This window comes from Vipera ursinii (assembly GCF_947247035.1).
Source record: "Vipera ursinii genome assembly, chromosome: 1".
In the NCBI taxonomy this organism is placed as follows: domain Eukaryota; kingdom Metazoa; phylum Chordata; class Lepidosauria; order Squamata; family Viperidae; genus Vipera; species Vipera ursinii.
In genome coordinates this window covers 131,454,129-131,476,570 of record NC_139512.1, presented here as the reverse complement: position 1 = coordinate 131,476,570, position 22,442 = coordinate 131,454,129, and the positions used below count along the sequence as shown (strand labels likewise).

General features: G+C 39.9%; 1 protein-coding gene across 1 annotated transcript in view; it reads left to right on the top strand.

Annotated features, from left to right (window-relative positions):
* Positions 1-8,637: 8,637 nt before the first annotated feature.
* The window catches only part of ESYT3 (extended synaptotagmin 3), a gene marked incomplete at its 5' end in the record, with an annotated part of 42,585 nt that continues 28,780 nt past the window's right edge, over positions 8,638-22,442 (top strand). The window contains 4 exons of the mRNA XM_083350370.1: positions 8,638-8,988; positions 13,693-13,734; positions 15,076-15,210; positions 16,312-16,388. Coding sequence (XP_083206496.1) covers positions 8,638-8,988; positions 13,693-13,734; positions 15,076-15,210; positions 16,312-16,388 — 605 coding nt within the window. The remainder of the gene's footprint in view (positions 8,989-13,692; positions 13,735-15,075; positions 15,211-16,311; positions 16,389-22,442) is intronic.

Sequence of the window (22,442 nt, the reverse complement as noted above, 5' to 3'; positions counted from 1 at the left end):
ACATAATCCAGTCCAGAGCCATGTCTAAATAATAATAATAATAATAATAATAATAATAATAATAATAATAATAAGAAGAAGAAGAAGAAGAAGAAGAAGAAGAAGAAGAAGAAGAAGAAGTAGTAGTTGGAAGGGACCTTGGAGGTCATCTAGTCCAACCCCCTGCTAAGGCAGGAAACCCTATACCATTTCAGACAAATGGCTGTCCAGTCTCTTCTTAAAAACTTGTGTTGGAGCATTCACCACTTCTGGAGGCGGGTTGTTCCACTGGTTAGTTGTTCTAACTGTCAGGAAGTTTCTCCTTAGTTCTAGGTTGCTTCTCTCCTTGACTAGTTTCCATCCATTGCTTCTTGACCTGCTTTCAGGTGCTTTGGAGAATAGCTTGGCTCCCTCTTCTTTGTGGCGGCCCCTGAGATATTGGAACACTGCTATCATGTCACCCCTCACCCTTCTCTTCATTAAACTACACATACCAGCAACCGTTCCCTATATGTTTTAGCCTCCAGTCCCCCAATCATCTTTGTTGCTCTTCTCTGTACTCTTTCTAGAGTCTCGACATCTTTTTTACATCGTGGTGACCAAAACTGGATGCAGTATTCCAGGTGTGGCCTTACCAAGGCATTGTAAAGTGGTATTAGTACTTCACGTGATTTTGATTCTATTCCTCTGTTAATGCAGCCTAGCACTGTGTTGGCTTTTTTGGCAGCTGCAGCACACTGCTGGCTCATATTTAAGTGATTGTCCACTAGGACTCCGAGATCCCTCTCACAGTTACTACTATCGAGCAAGGTACCACCTATACTATACCTGTGCATTTGATTTTTCCTGCCTAAATGCAGAACCTTACTTTTTTCACAATTGAATTTCATTTTGTTAGATAGTGCCCAGTGTTCGAGTCTGTCCAGATCCTCCTGTATCTTAAGCCTATCTTCTGGAGTATTGGCTATTCCTGCCAGCTTGGTGTCATCTGCAAATTTGATGAGTTCCCCATCTATCCCCTCATCCAAATCGTTGATGAAGATGTTGAAGAGCACTGGGCCCAGAACAGAGCCCTGGGACACCCCACTACACACTTCCTTCCATGTAGATGCAGTTTCATTGACGACCACACTCTGAGTACGGCCTGTCAGCCAGCTACGAATCCATCTGGTGGTGATGCTATCTAACCCACATTTTTCTATCTTATCAAGTAGTAGGTTGTGATCTACTTTATCAAATGCCTTACTGAAATCCAAGTGAATTAAATCTACAGCATTCCTCTGGTCCACTAGTTTTGTCACTTGGTCAAAGAATGCAATAAGGTTTGTCTGGCACGATCTGTTTTTGACAAACCCATGTTGGCTTTTAGTGATAACTTTGTTCACATCAAGGTGTTCGCTGATTTGTTGTTTGATTATCTTTTCCAGAATCTTCCCAGGTATTGAGGTCAGACTGATAGGTCTGTAGTTTCCTGGATCTGTTTTTTCCCTTTTTTGAAGATGGGAACTACATCAGCTCTCTTCCAGTCCTCTGGTAGTTCCCCAGTGCTCCAAGATCTTTGAAAAATATAGCTCAGTGGTTCTGAGATCATGTCTGCCAGTTCCTTGAGAACCTTGGGGTGTAATCCATCTGGTCCTGGTGATTTGAAGTTGTCTAGGCTGGACAGGTGCTCACTTACCATTTTCTTGCCTATCTTAACTTGCGTTTCTATTCTGTTTTTTATGGCACTGGTTTTGGTAGGTTGCACTGTTTTTTCCCTTTGTGTAAAGACAGATGCAAAAACGAATTAAATAGTTCTGCTTTCTCCCTATTGCTTGTCACCTTCTTCCCACTTTCCCCCACTAATGGACCAATTATTTCCTTAACTTTTTTCTTGTTTCTTATATGTTGAAAGAAGCTTTTTTTTTGTTATTTTTGACTTTGGTCGCAAGCCTTAGTTCATTTTGAGCCTTAGCTTCCCTCACTTCATCTTTGCAGGCACAGGCTATTTGCTGATATTCTGCCTTAGTTACGTGCCCCTCTTTCCACTTCCTATACTTGTCCTTTTTATCTTTCAGTTTGTCAGAGAGTTCTTTATGCAGCCATGCTGGTTTCCTTTGAAAGCTGTTATTTTTCTTCTTTGTTGGTATTGTGCTAGACTGGGCCTTTATTATCTCACTTTTCAAAATTTCCCAAGCTTCTTGAGTTGTTTTCCCCTTTAGGATTCTCATCCATGGAACTCTTCCCAAGGTCTCTCTAAGTTTATTGAAATTAGCTCTTTTAAAGTCCAAGACTCTAGTTTGGCTGTATTCTATTGCTTGTGCTTCCATAATGTTGAATTCCAATATTGCATGATCACTTCCCCCCAAGGTTCCTGTGGCTTTGACACTTTCTATCATTTCATCTCTGTTAGTGAGAATTAAATCCAATATGGCTAATCCCCTAGTTCCCTTCTCTACTTTTTGGGAGAGAAAGTTGTCTGCTATGTTTGTCAGGAATCTGTTAGATCTTCCACTTGGTGCAGAATTTGTCTCCCAGTTGATATCAGGGTAATTAAAGTCCCCCATTACTATTGTGATGCGCTTCCTACATACCTTAGTTAACTGACTAGCAAAAAGTTCATCTATTTCCTCTGTTTGGTTGGGCGGCCTATAGTATACACCTATGGCAATGTCATTTTTTCTCCCTTTTATATTGACCCAAATACATTCAAGTTTACAGTTTTCATCATTGTTGTGCTCTATTTCTGTAGAGATAAAGTTATTTCTTATATATAGAGCAACTCCACCTCCTCTTTTGTTTAGTCTATTTCTTTTAAATAATTTAAAACCCTCTAGCTGTGTGTTCCATTTGTGGGTTTCGTCCCACCATGTTTCTGTAATGGCAACAATATCATATCCGCCCTCATTTACCTGAATTTCTAGTTCACCCTGCTTACTGTTCATACTCTGCGCATTGGTGTACAGACATTTGAGTCCTTTATGACTGACCCTGTGTTTACTTGCTACATAACTTGTGTGGTGCCTAAGTTCCCCTAGATCTGATCCTTCTGGTGTTATGCCTTTCCTGCAAGAACCACACTGGGGGGGCTGATGGAGAACCTCAGTGAATAAACAACAAAACGCCATCTCTCTTGAGTTCGGCTTTAGTCTGTTTCATCCCACCTAAATCCCAACAGCCTCCAAACATGGGTAAAAGATTATGATCGTATCTCTAACCTCACCTAAAGTGGCAGCACCCATAGGGAAATCATAATTGAATGCACTAAGAATTGGCTAGCTGCTTAAGAAGTACATGTGGTAAACCAAGAAGAGATGAAGTCAGAAATGAACCGATGATGAACAAATGTGGATTGAATACCAACATGCATGATCCATGCAAGATGTTAAGATGGTTTGGTCATATAGAGAGGATTGTAAAACAAAGACATGAAGAGTGAAAGGGTTGAAAGCAACAGCAACCTTTGGTGGGAGATGCGGAAAGGGGAGGCAACATGGCGGTTACATGTTGCAAATAACATCTTGTCTCTTTTACGTATGCACCAATATTGTACACATATACAAAAGAGATGATCTTTTATTAAATGCATGACTGCCACCTTGGTTGATCTGACTCTCTCTGAAGATGGTGGTGGTAGAATGGAAGGGAAAGAGTGGGAAAGTGAAGGATGGATGGAATTGATGACATCCCAGGCATGCTGGCTGAGGAATTATGGGAGTTGAAGTGCACAAGTCATAAAAGGGCCAAGTTTGAGGACCCCTGCTTAAAAGGATGAAAAGCAAGAAGGTTAAAGAGCAAAAGGCAGTATATGGAGTGGTATAAGAATTAGTATTTCCTATTTCTTTTTTTCCCCCTACACTCTCAATAACATTGTTTATCCAAAAGGGAAAAGCATGATATGCACTGTTTGTATGCTAGCTCTTTTTAGAAAGATATAAACACAAGTTAATCCAAAAGCCATTTGCCCTATAGCACCATTAAAATATGGAAACCTACCTAGTTATTGTATGCATGGAATGATCTACCGTAATAAAATGCAGGCATTCCAGTTTTGCCAGTTTGCTGAAATGGTTGAGTAAATAATTCAAGTGTACCTTTTCTTTTATTGTATCTAGCACACATTTATTGCTGCCGAAAAAATAAATAAGAAGTAACACCCACAATTAAACTTCCAATATTTACAAATATATTTTAACAATTAGGTTAATGCACCCTGTGCTTCCTTTATAGTCTATATGGGCTGACTACATGAAATAAATAGGGACAGTTACTGTAATCTATCTTTTCTTGCATTTTTTCATTTAAGCACCAGATGGCATTAGGAGCAAAGTAATAAAATACAAAAGTTGGGTTTTTTGTTTTTGTTTTTGTTTTTAAATCTAGCATGTTGTTCCAAAGAGAAGTTCTCCCATCTCTTCCTGCATAAGGGAGCCAACAGCCATATTACCATCAAATCCTATAGAACAACATTGTGGTCTATGAAAGCTACTTCTCTTGCAGTGTAGTTATGGTCTGTCTTCTGTAGTATTCAGTGCTTTTTTTGTAAAAGAAAAAGGTGCCGGAACTCACACATGTTATACAGCCCACCTTGCCTACCCTACAAGGTTCCATCCAAAAAAGGTGCCGGAACTCCGTTCTGAGCGTTCTATGAGAAAAAAAGCCCTGGTAGTATTCAATCTGCAGTTGTATGTGAAAGCAAAAATTAAATTAATTCTCTAAAACCATATCTTCCCAACTGAGTTTTCAACAAAAAATATTTATCACTACTCCGCTCACCTTGGCTAATCTCAAAAAAAAAAACCTAAATAAGATTGAATCTAGTTCATTCTTGAATGGAATACCATCAGAAAATCCTGGGCAGAAGATTAGACTGGAAACTCAAAGAAATAAAAAATAAAAATCCCAGAACAAGGCTATGACAAACCACATTCATACTGTCGCCAAAAAAAAAGCATACCTGTGTCCATGTGGTCACAAAGTTGATCTTTATGTTAAGGTAATCTTTACCTGATGATAAACTTGTAAGAACAATTGAAGAAATATAACCCTCTTTGCCCTTTCAATTCTTTCATGGTTCATAATATTACAGCTGTATTTGCATGACACACTGAACCACAACTAGCCACCCACATTATCCTAGTGAATTACACAAGCCTAGTTGCTATGTTTATAGTATGATTCATTATGACATAGAAATCAAGAAAATCAGGATGAAGACATTTAAGTTAAATTATCTTTTGTTAAGAATATAATCCAGAAACATCAGATTCTTTCAGGAAAGTAAATGGGATTATATCCCGTTAGTACTTGGAATAGGAGCCTCATCAATAAGTCCCCAGGGTTTAGAACAGACTGAAGGCCATAAAATATTCCAGAAGATGGGAATGGCCAACTACTGCCAACTCCATAGTCAGGTTCATGAGATCAGTAAGAAAACTCAGCTTGAAGATTTTACCTTTGCAGTATTTAACTAGTAACTACCTTTACTTTCACTTTAACTGTGTGAATATTTTGCTGCGTAAAAAAGGCAAGTGACTTAAGGTCATTAATAATAATAATAATATAGTTGGAAGGGACCTTGGAGGTCATCTAGTCCAACCCCCTGCTCAGGCAGGAAACCCTATACCATTTCAGACAAATGGCTGTCCAGTCTCTTCTTAAAAACTTCCAGTGTTGGAGCATTCACAGCGTCTGGAGGCAGGTTGTTCCACTGATTAATTGTCCTAACTGTAAGGAAATTTCTCCTTAGTTCTAGGTTGCTTCTCTCTTTGGTTAGTTTCCATCCATTGCTTTTTGTCCTGCTTTCAGGTGCTTTGGAGAATAGCTTGACTGCCTCTTCTTTGTGGCAGCCCCTGAGATATTGGAAGACTGCTATCATGTCACCCCCTCCTCCTTCTCTTCATTAAACTACACATACCCAATTCCAGCAACCGTTCCTCATATGTTTTAGCCTCCAGTCCCCTAATCATCTTTGTTGCTCTTCTCTGTACTCTTTCTAGAGTCTCGACATCTTTTTTACATCATGGTGACCAAAACTGGATGCAGTATTCCAGGTGTGGCCTTACCAAGGCATTGTAAAGTGGTATTAGTACTTCACGTGATTTTGATTCTATTCCTCTGTTAATGCAGCCTAGCACTGTGTTGGTTTTTTTGGCAGCTGCAGCACACTGCTGGCTCATATTTAAGTGATTGTCCACTAGGACTGTGAGATCCCTCTCACAGTCACTACTATCGAGCAAGGTACCACCTATACTATACCTGTGCATTTGATTTTTCCTGCCTAAATGCAGAACCTTACTTTTTTCACAATTGAATTTCATTTTGTTAGATAGCGCCCAGTGTTCGAGTCTGTCCAGATCCTCCTGTATCTTAAGCCTATCTTCTGGAGTATTGGCTATTCCTGCCAGCTTGGTGTCATCTGCAAATTTGATGAGTTCCCCATCTATCCCCTCATCCAAATCGTTGATGAAGATGTTGAAGAGCACTGGGCCCAGAACAGAGCCCTGGGGCACTCCACTACACACTTCCATCCATGTAAATGCATCATGTATTTAAATTCTGCACCTGAGTTTCAGACAGTATTCTAAGCTGCAACCAAACCAATCATGTTTTGACTTAGTGTTTTGTGCAAACATGTAAAATATGCCATTGCAGGAATTTATAATGCATGCATATAGCTAATATTAAAATGCTCTCAGAATGCTCTGGCTGCAGGTTTGGGATTGACCCAGGAAGAGGGTAACCTACCCAGAAAGATCTGGGCCCAATAGCAGGGAAAGGGCCATTGGAATAACCAGAGGCAGAAGCTACGCTAACAAAACAATCTGAAGGGCCTCATTCCTCCAGAAAATGTGGCTTGGGGTGATTTTGTGTCCCACATAAAATGTTCCACCTGTTTGCTGGTCCAGGACAAGACTTGGTGGGAAGACAACTTGGAGGCTCATGAATACCTTCAACTGGGATAAACTACTGTTCCAATATAAGAGAATATTTTCCTCTCAGGATTGAACTGTGGAGTCCTCGGTGCCCACTGAACTTGGTTGCTTGCTTGCAGACATTTTATTACCCAACTAGGTAACATCTTCAGCACGCTGATAATGTAAGCTGCCTGGAATAGCCCCATGCGAGATAGGCAGGAAATTTGACAAACAAATACCTGGTTGGGTAAGAAATGTCTATAAGCAAGCAAACAGCCTCAGAGAGCACCAAGGACTCTCCTAAACTGCTGTAACGGCTCCAGCAATAGGCTTCATAGCACCATCAGGAAGCACAATCGAGTTGCGGAAACGGCTGGGTCTGCCTTTGCAAACTTGTAAAGTACTAATACCACTTTACAATGCTTTGGTAAGGCCACACCTGGAATACTGCATCCAGTTGTGGTCACCATGATGTAAAAAAGATGTTGAGACTCTAGAAAGGGTACAGAGAAGAGCAACAAAGATGATTGGGGGACTGGAGGCTAAAACATATAGGGAACGGTTGCTGGAATTGGGTATGTGTAGTTTAACGAAGAGAAGGGTGAGGAGTGACATGATAGCAGTGTTCCAATATTTCAGGGGCCGCCACAAAGAAGAGGGAGCCAAGTTATTCTCCAAAGCACCTGAAAGCAGGACAAGAAGCAACGGATGGAAACTAGTCAAGGAGAGAAGCAACCTAGAACTAAGGAGAAACTTCCTGACAGTTAGAACAACTAACCAGTGGAACAACCTGCCTCCAGAAGTGGTGAATGCTCCAACACTGGAAGTTTTTAAGAAGAGACTGGACAGCCATTTGTCTGAAATGGTATAAGGTTTCCTGCCTGAGCAGGGGGTTGGACTAGATGACCTCCAAGGACCCTTCCAACTTCTTCTTCTTCTTCTTCTTCTTCTTCTTCTTCTTCTTCTTCTTCTTCTTCTTCTTCTTCTTCTTCTTCTTCTTCTTATTATTATTATTATTATTATTATTATTATTATTATTATTAATAATAATTATTATTATTATTATTATTATTATTGTTATTGTTATTATTATTATTATTATTATTATTATTATTATTATTATTATTATTATTATTATTATTATTATTATTATTATTATTATTATTATTATTATTATTATTATTATTATTATTATTATTGTCCCAAAGGTGCTTTTTCAAGAGGCAACTGGACTTTCTTTGTTTTTCTTTGAAGACGTTTCGCTTCTGATCCAAGAAGAATGACGGGAAGCGAAACGTCTTCAAAGAAAAACAAACAAAAAAAAAACACAGTCCAGTTGCCTCTTGAAAAAGCACCTTTGGGACGACAACCACGACCTGGATGCCTGAGAACCTCCACAGACAAACCGGCCGAGGCTTTTCCTTTCCGCTTGCGCCGAGGCCCTCTAGGGGGCAACAAAGAGCCTGGCCCGGCCGCTGGGAGAAGGAGAAGGCGGGGCCGAAAATCAGCGGCACACCTGAGCGGGACTTCCCTCGGCCTTGCCGGGGCGGCGCTGAGGGAGAAGGAGGAGGAGGAGGAGAGTCAATGGGCGGCGGCAGCAGCCGCACCGCAGCAACAGTAGCAACACCGCGGATGCTCTTCGACGAGCGCTTGGAGCGCCCGGGGCTGCCTGAGGGAGCTGCGTTGTAGGACTGAGCACCTTGCCCGGCCGGCCGGGAGCCGCGTCGTCGTCCTTCGTGGTTTCGCTGGGGCTCCAGCTGTCATGCAGCCGGCGGCTGCGGCCGCGGGGCAGGCGGACTCTGCTGCCTCGAGCGCCGCGGAGCTGGAGCCGAGCGAAGACCGACTTTGGCGGTGGGAAGCGAAGCCTCTTCCCCCGCTGCTCCGTGAGCTGAGTGCCTTCGCCGGCCGGGCGGTGCTGTGCCTGGCGCCGGTCTACCTGGCCGGCTACCTGGGGCTCAGTACGATCTGGGTGCTGGTCGGCTTGTTCATCTGGATGTGGTGGAGAAGGAACCGGCGGGAGAAGCAGTCCCGGCTCTTGGCAGCCTTCGGGCTGGCTGAGGATGAGAAGCAAGCGATCAGCCAAGGGATCGCCCTCCAGCAGCTCCCGGCCTGGGTGAGTAGCGCAAAAGAGACTTTGGCTCTCACTTTGAGTAGCGCAAAACAGACTTTGGCTCTTACTTTCTGGCCTGAGGGACAACCTGGGAGCTGAGGGGGCTTGCTGTCCAGGGGCAAATGAGCCTCTGGACCTGGTATCTCCAGAAGCTTTCATTGTCTCCCTCTCTGTTGCTTGGTACTGGTATTAAATAGTATCAAGTAGGGAAAACTTACCCCCTCCCACCAAGAAGCCCATGTGACACCTCAGGTTGGGAGACTTGGCAGTGCAATGGTGCTTCTCCATCCTTCTTCTTTTAGGGAGGGGACTTGCCATTCTCCACTGCTGGTTCAGAATTCAGGGGGACAACCTGACAGATAATCAAACACGCATCAAAACCTGTGGAATTATCACAAAACACCTGGCTGTTTTATGCATGTTATTCTTTTATAGTATACCAGCAGTGATAAATATTTCCTTGTGTTATGAACTAGCTAAGATCATGAGTGGCATAGTCGAATTCTGACTGGGCAGGGCTTCATCCTGATAGTCCATCTGGAGAGAAATACAAAGTCACGGGTGAGATCAAGAACAAAATGAAGCTTGGGCTCTGTGTGACTGGATAAACTATATAGAAGTACAGATTAAGCCTACATTTGCATCAGTTCATATCAGGTATTCTAACAAACACTTTTTAAAACTGCCTTAGGGGTCAAGTCTTTCTGTTTGCTCTGCTCCTCTGTTAAAGGTGAGGAATACTGAGGCTGAGTAGGAAATACCTTGTTGTTGTTGTTAGCTGCGAAGTCGTGTCCGACCCATTGCGACCCCATGGACAACGTTCCTCCAGGCCTTCCTGTCCTCTACCATCTTCTGGAGTCCATTTAAGCTCACGCCTACTGCTTCAGTGACTCCCTCCAGCCACCTCATTCTCTGTCGTCCCCTTCTTCTCTTGCCCTCAATCTTTCCCAGCATTAGGCTCTTTCGAGTGAGTCCTTCCTTCTCATTAGGTGGCCAAAGTATTTGAGTTTCAATTTCAGGATCTGGCCTTCTAAAGAGCAGTCAGGGTTGATCTCCTCTAGGACTGACCGGTTTGATCGCCTTGCAGTCCAAGGGACTCGCAGGAGTCTTCTCCAGCACCATAGTTCAAAGGCTTCAATTCTTTGGCGCTCAGCCTTTCTTATGGTCCAACTTTCACTGCCATACATTGCAATTGGGAAGACCATAGCCTTGACTATACGCACTTTTGTTAGCAGGGTGATGTCTCTGCTTTTTAGTGTGCTGTCTAGATTTGCCATTGCTTTATTCCCTAGGAGCAAGCGTCTTTTAATTTCTTGGCTACAGTCCCCATCTGCAGTGATCTTGGAGCCCAGGAAAATAAAATCTGTCACTACCTCCATTTCTTCCCCATCTATTTGACAGGAATTGAGAGGGCCGGATGCCATGATCTTGGTTTTCTTAATGTTAAGTTTCAACCCAACTTTTGGACTCTCCTTCTTCACCCGCAACAAGAGGCTCATCAGTTCCTCTTCACTTTCTGCCATTAGAGTGGTATCATCTGCATATCTTAAAAAGGTAAAGGTAAAGGTTCCCCCGCACATGCGTGCTAGTCGTTTCCGACTCTAGGGGCCGGTGCTCATCTCCATTTCAAAGCTGAAGAGCCAGCGCTTGTCCGAGGACGTCTCTGTGGTCATGTGGCCGGCATGACTAGACGCCAAAGGCGCATGGAACGCTGTTACCTTCCCACCGTAGTGGTCCCTATTTGTCTACTTGCATTTTTACGTGCTTTCGAACTGCTAGGTTGGCAGAAGCTGGGACGAGTTACAGGCGCTTACTCTGTTACGCGGCACTCGGGATTTGACCCGCCAAACTGCCGACCTTCTGATCGACAAGCTCAGCATCCTAACCCACTGAGCCACCACGTCCCTTTTGCATATCTTAGGTTGTTAATATTTCTCCCAGCCATCTTAATTCCAACTTTTGATTCATCTAGCCCTGTCTTTCTCATGATGTGCTCTGCATATAAGTTAAATAGGCAGGGTGACAGTATACAGCCTTGCCGGACTCCTTTCCCAATTTTGAACCAATCAGTGGTTCCGTGTCCAGTTCTCACTGTTGCTTCTTGGCCCACATATAGGTTTCTCAGGAGACAAATAAGATGGTCTGGTACTCCCATCTCTTTAAGAACTTGCCACAGTTTGTTGTGATCCACATAATCAAAGGCTTTAGCATAGTCAATGAAGCAGAAGTAGATGTTTTTCTGGAACTCCCTAGCTTTCTCCATGATCCAGCGTATGTTGGCAATTTGATCTCTAGTTCCTCTGCCTCTTCGAAATCCTGCCTGTACTTCTGGTAGTTCTCGATCCACATACTGCTGGAGTCTAGCTTGTAGGATTTTAAGCATAACTTTACTAGCATGTGAAATGAGTGCAATGGTGCGATAGTTTGAACATTCTTTGGCACTGTCTTTCTTTGGAATTGGAATGTAAACTGATCTTTTCCAATCCTGTGGCCACTGTTGAGTTTTCCAAATTTGCTGGCAAATTGAGTGTAGCACTTTTACTGCATTGTCTTTTAAGATTTTGAATAGCTTAGCTGAAATACTGTCACCTCCACTAGCTTTGTTGCTCAGTTTTTCTAAGGCCCACTTCACATTCTAAGGAAATACCTAGAGTACTGTAAATCAGACATGGCTCATCATTTCATTTACTTTGCATTTTTGTTTTGCATTACAAAGCAATCTCGTGTGAATCACTGTACCATTAGAGATGGGTTTCTTTCCTCCTTGCATAGACCAGATACCTGATAAGGTGGAAGTACACTTAATACTAAGATAGGGAACGTGTTTACTCATCAGTGACTTTTGCTTGGTTGATTATATCTTCTCCCATGCAAGCAGACCACAGGTAGTCTCTCCCTCCAAAATTATTGTTAAGGATGTCTGTGGGGTACTGGTCTTGATCAGTAGCATTTGACTGCTTCTTGCAATGGTTCCATCCCTTTAATGACTTTTTTTGCTGAGTAACAGAAAACTCTGGCAGTGAAGACATTGCCGTTTCTGCTTACACCTGTAATTTTCTCTTGCTTCTGTAACAGATCATGAACAAGAGACTGCCTAGGTTGATTAGAGGCTAACTGTCCATGCAGGCATTCCTATAAAATAGACTGATAATGAAAAATGCCATTTTTTAAAGGGAGACATGGATCTCTAAAACAGGGTGTACCAGTGGTGCGATTCAATTACTGTATTTTTCCGTGTATAAGATGCGTTTGGGGATTAATATGTTCAGACTATTCTATATTAACTAGGATCTCTAATTTAGAGAGTGCTTGTACTGTAAGCCAACATACTATTACCATTATGTCTCAACTAAAAAGTATCTCCAGTGTAGGAAGCATACCGTACATAATCTTATAACTTTTGGTAATAATACTTTTATTTATGAATTATATTTGTGCTTTCATCATATTTTTAATTTTATTTATTATGTATCAAATTTTAAAGACCTCCACAGAGGGAGCCCTTTCCTTTTCTATAACCAGGGACTTAGTGTGGCATTTTATTCATGAAGTGAATGGAAACTTAGAAGCACAGAGAAATTAATAACATTGATTGTGAAGAACTTCCAATATATGAATATTATTTAGAAAAGTTGTTATTTTTCCCTTTTGTTTTTTTAAAGCTACATAAGTTTGTTTATAATGAGGTATGCTATCTGTGGCACTTAGAAATCTTAATTATTATCTAATTGTAATATTTAATACAATTAAAAGCAAAAACATTATCCTCTAATCTTAATTTAGATCAGACTTCCAGTTAATTTTTTTTAAGAATGCATGGCCCTTTTAATTAAGATATTTGATCACAGACTTTAGGAAAAAGGAATTCTACTTACTAGGGTTACCTTAAGATGTAAATACAAAATAGGCCTTTATTGTTGCTCACTTTTTAATAAGTTGCAGTGCACAAATTTTATCTGTACAATAAATCTGGTTTACTATGAAGAGTTAGCATAAAGCTAACAAGATGAAATAAATCCCTTTATTTCACATTAGCATGAATGACCAAAATTGAAGGTAAAAAAATCCCAGTATTTAAGTGATCTCTACTCTTAAATGTGTGAGAACTTGGATTGCATGTTAGGGGTAATTGTGGGCTTCTATAGATGCCATTGTCAATTCCTGGATAGTTGGTTGACTTACTCCAATTGACTATTCTCAGAAGAAGAAGCTGTCAGACAGAAGTGTTTTTCAGAAATATTGCTTAATTTACTTTTAACTGGAAGTTTCACAAACTAAATTTTGGGTTTATTTGATTGATTGATTGATTGATTGATTGTTTCTGGAGTAACTAATAATTAAGTTAACATAGAATAAAAAGTAACCCCCTGAACATCAAGATAATAAACAGAAAAACAGAAATTAGTTTGCTTGTATATAAAATGTTGCCTTTTCTAAACGCTATAGCTCTTTCTTTGAGTTGAATTAATCTTGTCTTCCATTTTCAGCATGGAGCTCGGTTTGTAAATGTAATTGTCTCATAATGGATCTAAATCTAAAAATGAACTATATTTTGTAGGGACACTTTTGGTATTGCTATGGAATCATGCTATATAATAGTCCTTTATAATAGTCCTTTGTTAGTCCTATCACTTTACCTGCATCTTGCTTAGTAATTCTCATAATCCATTCAATTTTCACTTGTTTCTTCTTTGCCTTGCTTTACAGGTACACTTCCCAGATGTTGAACGGGTAGAATGGCTGAACAAGGTAAGGCAATGGATATGAAAGGAGCTTTTATCTGATAAGCATAAGGCTGAAATGCTTCTGCTTCAAAGTTTGCTTTGTAACTTGGCTGTTGAATCACCCGTGAATATGCTTGTTTGCTCTAGTTAAGTGGCTGGGGTAAGTTGGGTATCATTTGTATCACATTCAGGGTTTGCCCTGAAGTTTATTTGATCAGCATTCTCTTCCCGCTGAAGAAAAAAACATTGCCATCTGCCTTTGCCAGGATCCCTCCAAAACAAATTGTGCAGCGATCATTGTTACCAAAACTAACTAGACATAGCATTTATGTTATAATATATGCTCAGCACTGAAAGCTCTTAGGCAGATCTTCGTAAAACTGGTAGTTATTCTATAGTCATCTGACTCTTCCTTGCTGGCCCAAATCTACAATATCCTCAGTGTCATTCAAACTACTGTAAACTGACTGGAAAAGTTGTCATCAGCACCAGACTTTGATCTCGTATGACGTATGGAATGAAATGTCCCCATGTCCAAGTAATAAGATTTGCATGTTAGATTCGGAGGAAAAGTGAAATATTGAATTACAGGGTCTAATGTTAGGAGTGCATAGCAATAGCGAGAAGAGGGAGAGAGAGAGAGAGCGACTGGGATGAAAATTTTTCAGTACTTTGGGAAATTTTATGCAGCCCAGGGAAATCATGAAGGAATCTAATTCACAACTTAAAGCAGTATTGTCAAACATGTATTTTAAGCTTGAAAATCATTTTTTCTGAATCTTCTAATCTTGTCACAACAATGCAAAATCATAGCTTCCAGTTCTTTAGCTGGTGTTGGCCTTCGTACACATCCAATTCTTCCCAAGAAGCTAGGGTGTTGTGATGTATCTCTGTGTCATAGGTGCGAATCCAAGCAGGGTGGCCTTTTGTAATTGACAGATAGAAACTTTGTCAGTGTGCAGATTTTCTAAGTGTTGTTCAAGATTTTATGAGAGGGTACCTAGTATGCCAATAATCATGGGGTCCACCACCATAATATTTTAGCTTTTATTTTCAGACCTACTTTGTGGTCTTCTTCAATTCTTTTGTCTTCTACTCTACTATCCCCTACTTATTGCCACATCAATTATGCAAGCTTTCTTCTTTTCAGCAGTTAAATCTGGTGTGTAATATGCCGAGACTATCAGTTTGAATTCAAAAATCCCAACAATATTTAACCTGCTCATTTTCATCTAAAGAGTGTGTGTTCTATCACTTGAGAAACATAAAAGACATTTCCAAAATTGGCATTTTGTCTTCAAATAAAAATGGTAAACAATGGTAATGTAGAAGTGGTGATTTTAGCTTTTTGTTGATTTATGAATAGATTGTTGAACAGTTCTGGCCATTTTTTGGAGCAATTATGGAAAAAACATTTAAGGAAATCCTTGAACCAAAAATCAGAGGAAAGAATGAACATCTGAAAACATGTACATTTACTAGAATCCATCTTGGAGATAAGGTAAGGTGATGTCTTTGAAAATGACTGCCACATCCAGACTAGTTTTTTATGAGTGTATTTTCTGTGTTCATTTAGGCTTAAGATAGATCTGGATCCATTTATTAATCTCTGATGATTTGTGATATAATGATTTATGATATTCACTTTATTAATAATAGCTGCAATAAAATGATTCTGTTCAAACCCATTCCTTAAGTTACTCATCTGAAAGATAAAAGTGCAGATAGGGTAATAAAGAATAGATGTTTGTGCAAAAGGATTGTGAACTTTTGTCCATTATATTCAAAATAGGTACTGTATTCTCAGAATCTTTCAGATTGTACTAGGTTGTCCTCAAGATGCTAGTATTAAACAATAACAAATAGATGCTACAACTTTAAAATTTAACTCCTGTTATGGTAGGAGGCAGTACTCTTAACTTCTCTTATGATGTTTTCTCCCACCCTGTTCTGAATATCTAGTTGTTGTCAAGTAGTCTGTATTTATCAGGGTTATCAATGGTTTTAAAAAAAATCCTCTTTCCATTTATTATTCACTAGTTTTATTAATACAAAAAGAGTAAAGGTCCTTTGTTTTGTTATTTTAAAAATGCACAAAATACTATTGAAAGAAAATGTTTTGCATTGTCAATTCAGTTACTTAATTAAGACTTAATTTTGTTCAGTAATCTTAAATTGGAATTGGAATTTCTGTTTTCTTAGGGAGTTTTTAAATTTCGAGTTTCTTTCTGTTCAATTCAACAGCTAACATTTCTGGCTGTTTGAATTTTAAAATGCAAAATTAGTGGCTGCAGTACAGTACAGCCTTCCCTCAAAAGATGCCTCCCAGATGTGTTGGAGAAAAATCTTTGAACTCCCTGGTGACTGGAAATGATACCAGGTTTAGTTGCAATACCTCTGAAGGGTAGCAGATTAGAAAATACTCTGTAATCTTTCTCTCCTGCCCATTGTTTTGTTTTCTTTCTGCAGATTTTTTTAAAATTACAATAGCTCTAGCTTGATGTTTGGCTGTTGTTATATTTGTGCTAAGTTACATGGGCCTTTCTTATTGATATATTTCTCATTGCAGCATCAGTAATACTATTGCATGCTTTGTTTTCAGTGCCCTAAAATTAAAGGAGTGAAAACCTACACCAAAGAAGTTAATCGAAGACAAGTAATCCTGGACTTGCAGATATGGTAGTATAGAACTGCATTGTTTCCTATGGTTTATCATTGGGAAAGCACAGTGGCGTAGCGTGGGGGGTGCAGGGGGGCCAGCCGCACCGGGCGCAACATCTGGGGGGGTGCATTAGATGCATTTTACTTTAATTACATCAGTATTTTCATAACAAACAATACATGTGCTTAGGGGGTAAGGGTTTCTTTAATCTAGTGGAAAAGACTCGAGTGCTAAAATCCACAGGTTAGGGGGCGCAAATTACTTGCCTTGCCCCGGGTGCTGACAACCCACGCTACGCCACTGGGAAAGCACACAATTGGCTTCCTAATAATCAGTGAACGGTGACTTTTTCTGTGCATCTTGTTGCTAATAGTGATTGCTTTGCTTTTCCTAAAGTGATCAGAATAGAGCTGGAAGGGATCTTGGAGGTCTTTTAGTTTAACCCCCTGCTCAAGCAGGAGACCCTATAGCACTTCAGACAGGTGGCTGTCCAGTCTTTTCTTAAAAAGCTCCAGTGATGAAACATCTACACCTTCTGAAGGCAAACTGTTCCACTGCTTACGGTAGTTGTTTTCACTGTTAGGAAGTTTCCCCTTAATTCCAGCTTGCTTCTCTCCTTGAGTAGTTTCCATCCATTGTTTCTTGTCTTGCCTTCTGGTGCTTTGGAAAACAAGCTGACCCCCTCTTGTTTGTGGCAGCCCCTCAACTACTGGAATACTGCTATCATGTCACCCCTAGTCCTTCTTTTCTCTAGACTGGCCATACCTAATTCCTGCAACCGTTCTTCATACATATTTGTTTCCAGGCCCTTAATCATCTTAGTTGCTCTTAAAGTCTCATCATCTTTTTTGTAATGTGGTGACCAAAACTGGATGAGGTATTCCAGGTGTGGTCTTATTAAGGCTTTGTAAAATGGTACTAACACTTCGTGTTACTTTGATTCTATGTCTCTATTTATGCAACTAAGGATTGCATAAGCTTTTTTGGCTGCCACCGTACACTGCTGGTTCGTGTTTAAGTGATCTTCCACTAGGACTCTAAGGTCCCCCTCTCAGTTACTATTTTTGAGCCAGATTTCACTCAATCTGTACTTGTGCCTTTGGTTTTTCCTGCTTAGATGTAAAACCTTGCTTTTCTCCACATTAAATTTCATGTTGTTGGATAAGGCCCATTGTCCAAGTCTGTCAGGATTTTTTGGATCCTGAGCTTATCCTCTGGGGTATTGGCTATTCCTGCCAGCTTAGTGTCATCTGCAAATTTGATGAGTTCCCCTTCTATCCTCTCATATAAGACATTTATGAAGTTATTGAAGAGTACTAGGCCTGAGATGAAACCTTGTGGTACCCCACTGCTTACTTCCCTCCATGTAGATGTAGTACCATTAAGGACTACTCACTGAGTATAGTTTGTCAGCCAGTTACAAATCCATCTGGTGGTGAGTCTATCCCACATTTTTCTAGTTTACCAAGAAGTAAGTTGTGGTCTACTTTGTCAAATGCCTACAAATATATTTGATGCTATATGATGCTATAAAAATGAAATAGAGACAACTTATGGTACCACATGGCCTGCAAAGATACATTTAGCATGATGAACATGAGTTTAGAGGGGTGTTTCTCTAAGTGTACAACATGCAAACAAATGAACAAAGATGGGTGTTTGCTTCAAATGGGGAAACATAGATTGAGACCATCCAGGAACGATAATGATTGCAGGCTATATTTATAAGAAAAAATGGGCTGATTGGATGCCTGCAGTTTGTTCAACATAGTCCACGTTTAGCAGAGAATATGCATCTGATTAAACCAAGATGTAATGAATATCTTGAAACAAGAACAGAATCATTTAAAAAAAATCTTAGGTATGAATATAGCAAAAGTCAGTACTTTTGATGTGGAAAGTTTATTGTGCTTCTGTCTAGAAATAGATTAATGATTGGGCATGTAATTATTAGTAATAAGTAATAATGGTAGTGGCCAATTGCATTTGCCTTGAACTTTGTGCATGTAAGAATCTGTGATATTCTATGTTTATGCCCTTGGGTGCCCTGAATATATAAAAATATAGAACGCAATGAAGCCATGTTTAGCTAAGTACTGCCTGAATGCTTTCAAACCTCCTCTTTATAACATGCATTGTTGACATACTTCAGGAGAGTAATCTATTTGGCTGTAGGAGAAAGCTGGTTTAGCACTGGACAGCTTCTCTTCTGGCTCCTTTTATGGAAAAGTGATATGGGTGTTTTCCCCACTTAGAGTTTGAGTGAGAACGTAGTTTTCCATTGCAAATAGACCTGTCTTGTTTGACAGGAATCCACAATCCTGCAGTGATTCACAGAGGATGCCTAGTCAAGGGAAAAGGATTCAAAACCAGCTCATCCAGTTAGGCATCCTGGAGGACACATCTTTGTATGTTGATTGGGAGCAGGTGATGAGCTCTTCCTCCAGTTCAGAGAAAAAAAGGAGGAGCTATTCAAATCGTCAAGCCACCTTCTTATGCGTTGTCCGGCAATGTGGAAAAAAGTTGCGATATGTTGCGACACGTCACGTGACGTGGCAAGTTTGACACCCGTGCTTTAGACTGTCGGGGATAACAAGATGCATGTTGCTAATAGGAAAATATGGCGGCAACATGACAAACTACCAACTTCCTCTTAGAACAGCATTATCGGTCTTTGTTTCTCCATTATTTAGTTTATCGCATTACAATGTTTGCTTATCTTAAGTAGTTTAGATTATGATACAGGCAAGTGCAATATTTATAGCTACCTACAATACATATAAACCTGAGTGCGTTGCTACTGATAATTGACACTCTGTTTGTTTGCTTAATCCCTCAATATTGCCTTGTTCAAATATTGGTGAAAAGTGCCTTCGTTACATTCAGTGATCCACAAATTATTATATGGCCACATGATTTATTTCCTTGTTCTCTGTAATGGTAATGTGATCTAATTCTCACTGCTTGAAGATGGAAGATCAAATATGATGGTACTCAGCACATAACTGTCTGTTCAGCGGAATTTACTTTTCATGCAGTCTTATGAAATATGCATCTTTGTTTTGTTGAACCTTTCCTAGAAGAAATTCTTTCTATTATAATGTGGGGTGCATTTCTCCAAGCTTATGGGTGTGGTTTCTGCAGGCTTGACAGATGTTCCCACCGAATTGTGATTTTCATTGGGAAAGTGAAAATTATTAAATACACAGAGTATAATACTAACAATTAACAGTGAAAGTTATTTTGCATACTAATAAAAGAGATACAGATATCCTGTCTTTGGAAAAGAATGGAAAAAGTGGGAAGTTTTGCTGCTACCATAATGAAATTAGATGTCTCATTTGAAAGTAGAGTGCTAGCTAGAATTCCTCTATTATGTTTGTCTATTTTCTTATAGTTGCTATTACTCAGAATTCTTGAATTCTAATTTCTTGGATTAAGTGTTAAATTATAATGAAGACGTTAAATTTCAGTCAGAACAGAGCTTGGAGGTTTTCTAGTCCAAACCCCTGCTTAAGCAGGAGACCCTATACCATTAATTAAATATACCGTAATTTAATATCCGTTTTTTCCCACCTTACTCACGCTTTGGTTTATTTTTAGCCAGCCAATCAAAGGCTAAGGAAAGATTTATTTATTTAAGAAAATTGGTATGACTGCCCACTGACTCTCAATGACTCTGGCTGGCTTACAAAAAAATAAGAACCCAATATACATACAAACAAAAACAATAATACCCCCTGCTGTCCCTCTCTGCTTTAGTAGGTTAGGTAGATACAACCAGGAAAACATACCTTGAACATACCTTCAAATATGTTCTTGGCCTGCAAAAGACTTTAAAACCATAGTCTTATATCTAGCAAATTAGGTGGGAACCCAGGTTCATTTCACCGAGGCCTCAATGCCACTTATGCCACTGAAGTATCTCATGCATGTGCCCAGCAGTCTGCCATGTATGACTGCATAATCATGATGTTAGTGGTATGTCTCTTATGTTGTAACACAGGAAGTTATTTAAAAAGTAAAAAATCAACATAAATCTAAATGCAGGCACTGGTTTGTGACCAATGTAAGTAAGCATGTTATGTGAAACCATTCTCTCCATCCTACTTCATTGGGTAGTTTTGTTTGGCTTATCTTCGTCACTGCGTTTTTTTTAGTTTTGCCAGCTTTGTTCATTTCTGTCTGCACAGTTTCCCCTGCTCTCTGCACCTGTGTTACTATCTTATCATGTAACCATAGTGAATGTCACATGTCCAGCCATGTTATGGTTTTACTCTGTTTTGTCCTACTAAGTGCGCATGTCTAGAAAAAGTTTTCTCACTTTTATTTTGTATTCTGTCTGATGAGAAGATGTAGTCAGCTAGGAGCTTTTCTTTTGCTTTCCCAGTAAAGCTTTATATACAGTAGAATATGCCTCGGATTTCTTTCCTTGATGTTCACCATGCATCAAATGAACCACGGTTCGTCGCCCTCTGATAGGGAAGTAATTATTTCCCTGACAATCTTCTCCTTTTCCTGCCACTGCTAATTTAATCTATTCTGCCCCATCAAGCCATTAAAGCAGGACTGGAAGGCAGAGGTCCAGAGGTGGTTGAAAAGAGTAAGAGGGAAAAGTCCCCTCTGTAAAACTCCACGGCTCGCCACATGTTGAAGTGAAATCGGGCACATTCTCACAGCTTTCCCCAACCTGGCTGTTTATAAATGTATGGACTTTGGTTTTCAGATTGTCAGGCAGCATGGTGTTGCTCAGCTCACATAAATTCATTTTGCATGGTTTGCATGTTGTACAAACCTACCGATTTATACTCTTTTATAACCATGCTTAAAGAAACTTCACCTGGTATGATGGATAAGCTGCATCACAATCTGATCCAGCATTGGCAAAACGTTTGGTCTAGTCAGTGAGACCATTTTAGACATAAACTTAACAGCATTGGGGGAAGGTGCTTTTGAGATAATAAACCAACCTGGGAACTTCCAGATATATGGATTTCAACTCCCAGACCCAACCATGTTAGTAACTTAGTTTCCAGTGGCAGAACTGATGATGTCAGGAGAAATATCTGACCATCTCCATCCTTCCTGTATGGGCCTTTTGACTTAGCACATTTTAAGGTAAGGCAGGGGATGCTGACTTTCTGCCTCATTCTGCACATAGAAAAAGATAGTTGAAAGTTGTGCAATGGGATTAATCAAGCAGAAAACATTATCCTAATCAATGAACTAAGGAGAAAACCATATCCCCACCCAAACTGGCAGGGCAACCTATTTTATATAAACAGGGAACAAATCCCACACTCACTAGTACTGATGATATTACCTACTTGGGTAATGTCCCCAAACAAACAACCAAGTCCAGAGAGCACCAAAGACTCTATAATTATTTATGTTCGTTAGACTTATTTGCACGTGCTTTGTTTGGTTACACAGGCAAACATTATTATTTTTGAAAAATAATCATGTAGTTTCAAAAAAGAAAACAAAATTAGATTTTGCTAATGGACACTGATCACTGAAACATCTTTTACTGCATTGCAAGTACACTTTGGATGATGTGCTAAAGGAAATTATTACTTCTTGCTGCCTTGGAATAACAAAACAATCTTAAGTAAGGCTTTTTACATTCTAGAAGGCTGCAGGAGCTGAGTAAGCATTCTGTCATCCGGTTAATGCAAAAACAGTTTGACAGCAGAACGTGACATCTCTGTTAAAACATTTTGATAGCAGAAAGGAACACACAGGAAATGCATATTTAGTTTAAACAGTTCCATGATGTTGTGACATGGGACTAAACTTGACCTTAGCTTCTTTCCTGGAAATGCTTCCAATTTTTCACTAAGACATGACAGTGCAATTATTAGCAAAGACTGAAAGTAAAAGTGACTGTAAATAGCTCTGTAACTAGACCAAAACAGAAGAGGACCCAGATTGTTGGGGGCAATTAAGCTGACTTTGTAATAATGCCACTTGGGGGTGTGTGAAAGCCCTAATAAGCAGGCACATACATAGAATGAAGGCTACTGCTAAGCTTGTAAGCCGCCCTGAGTCTTCGGAGAAGGGCGGGATAT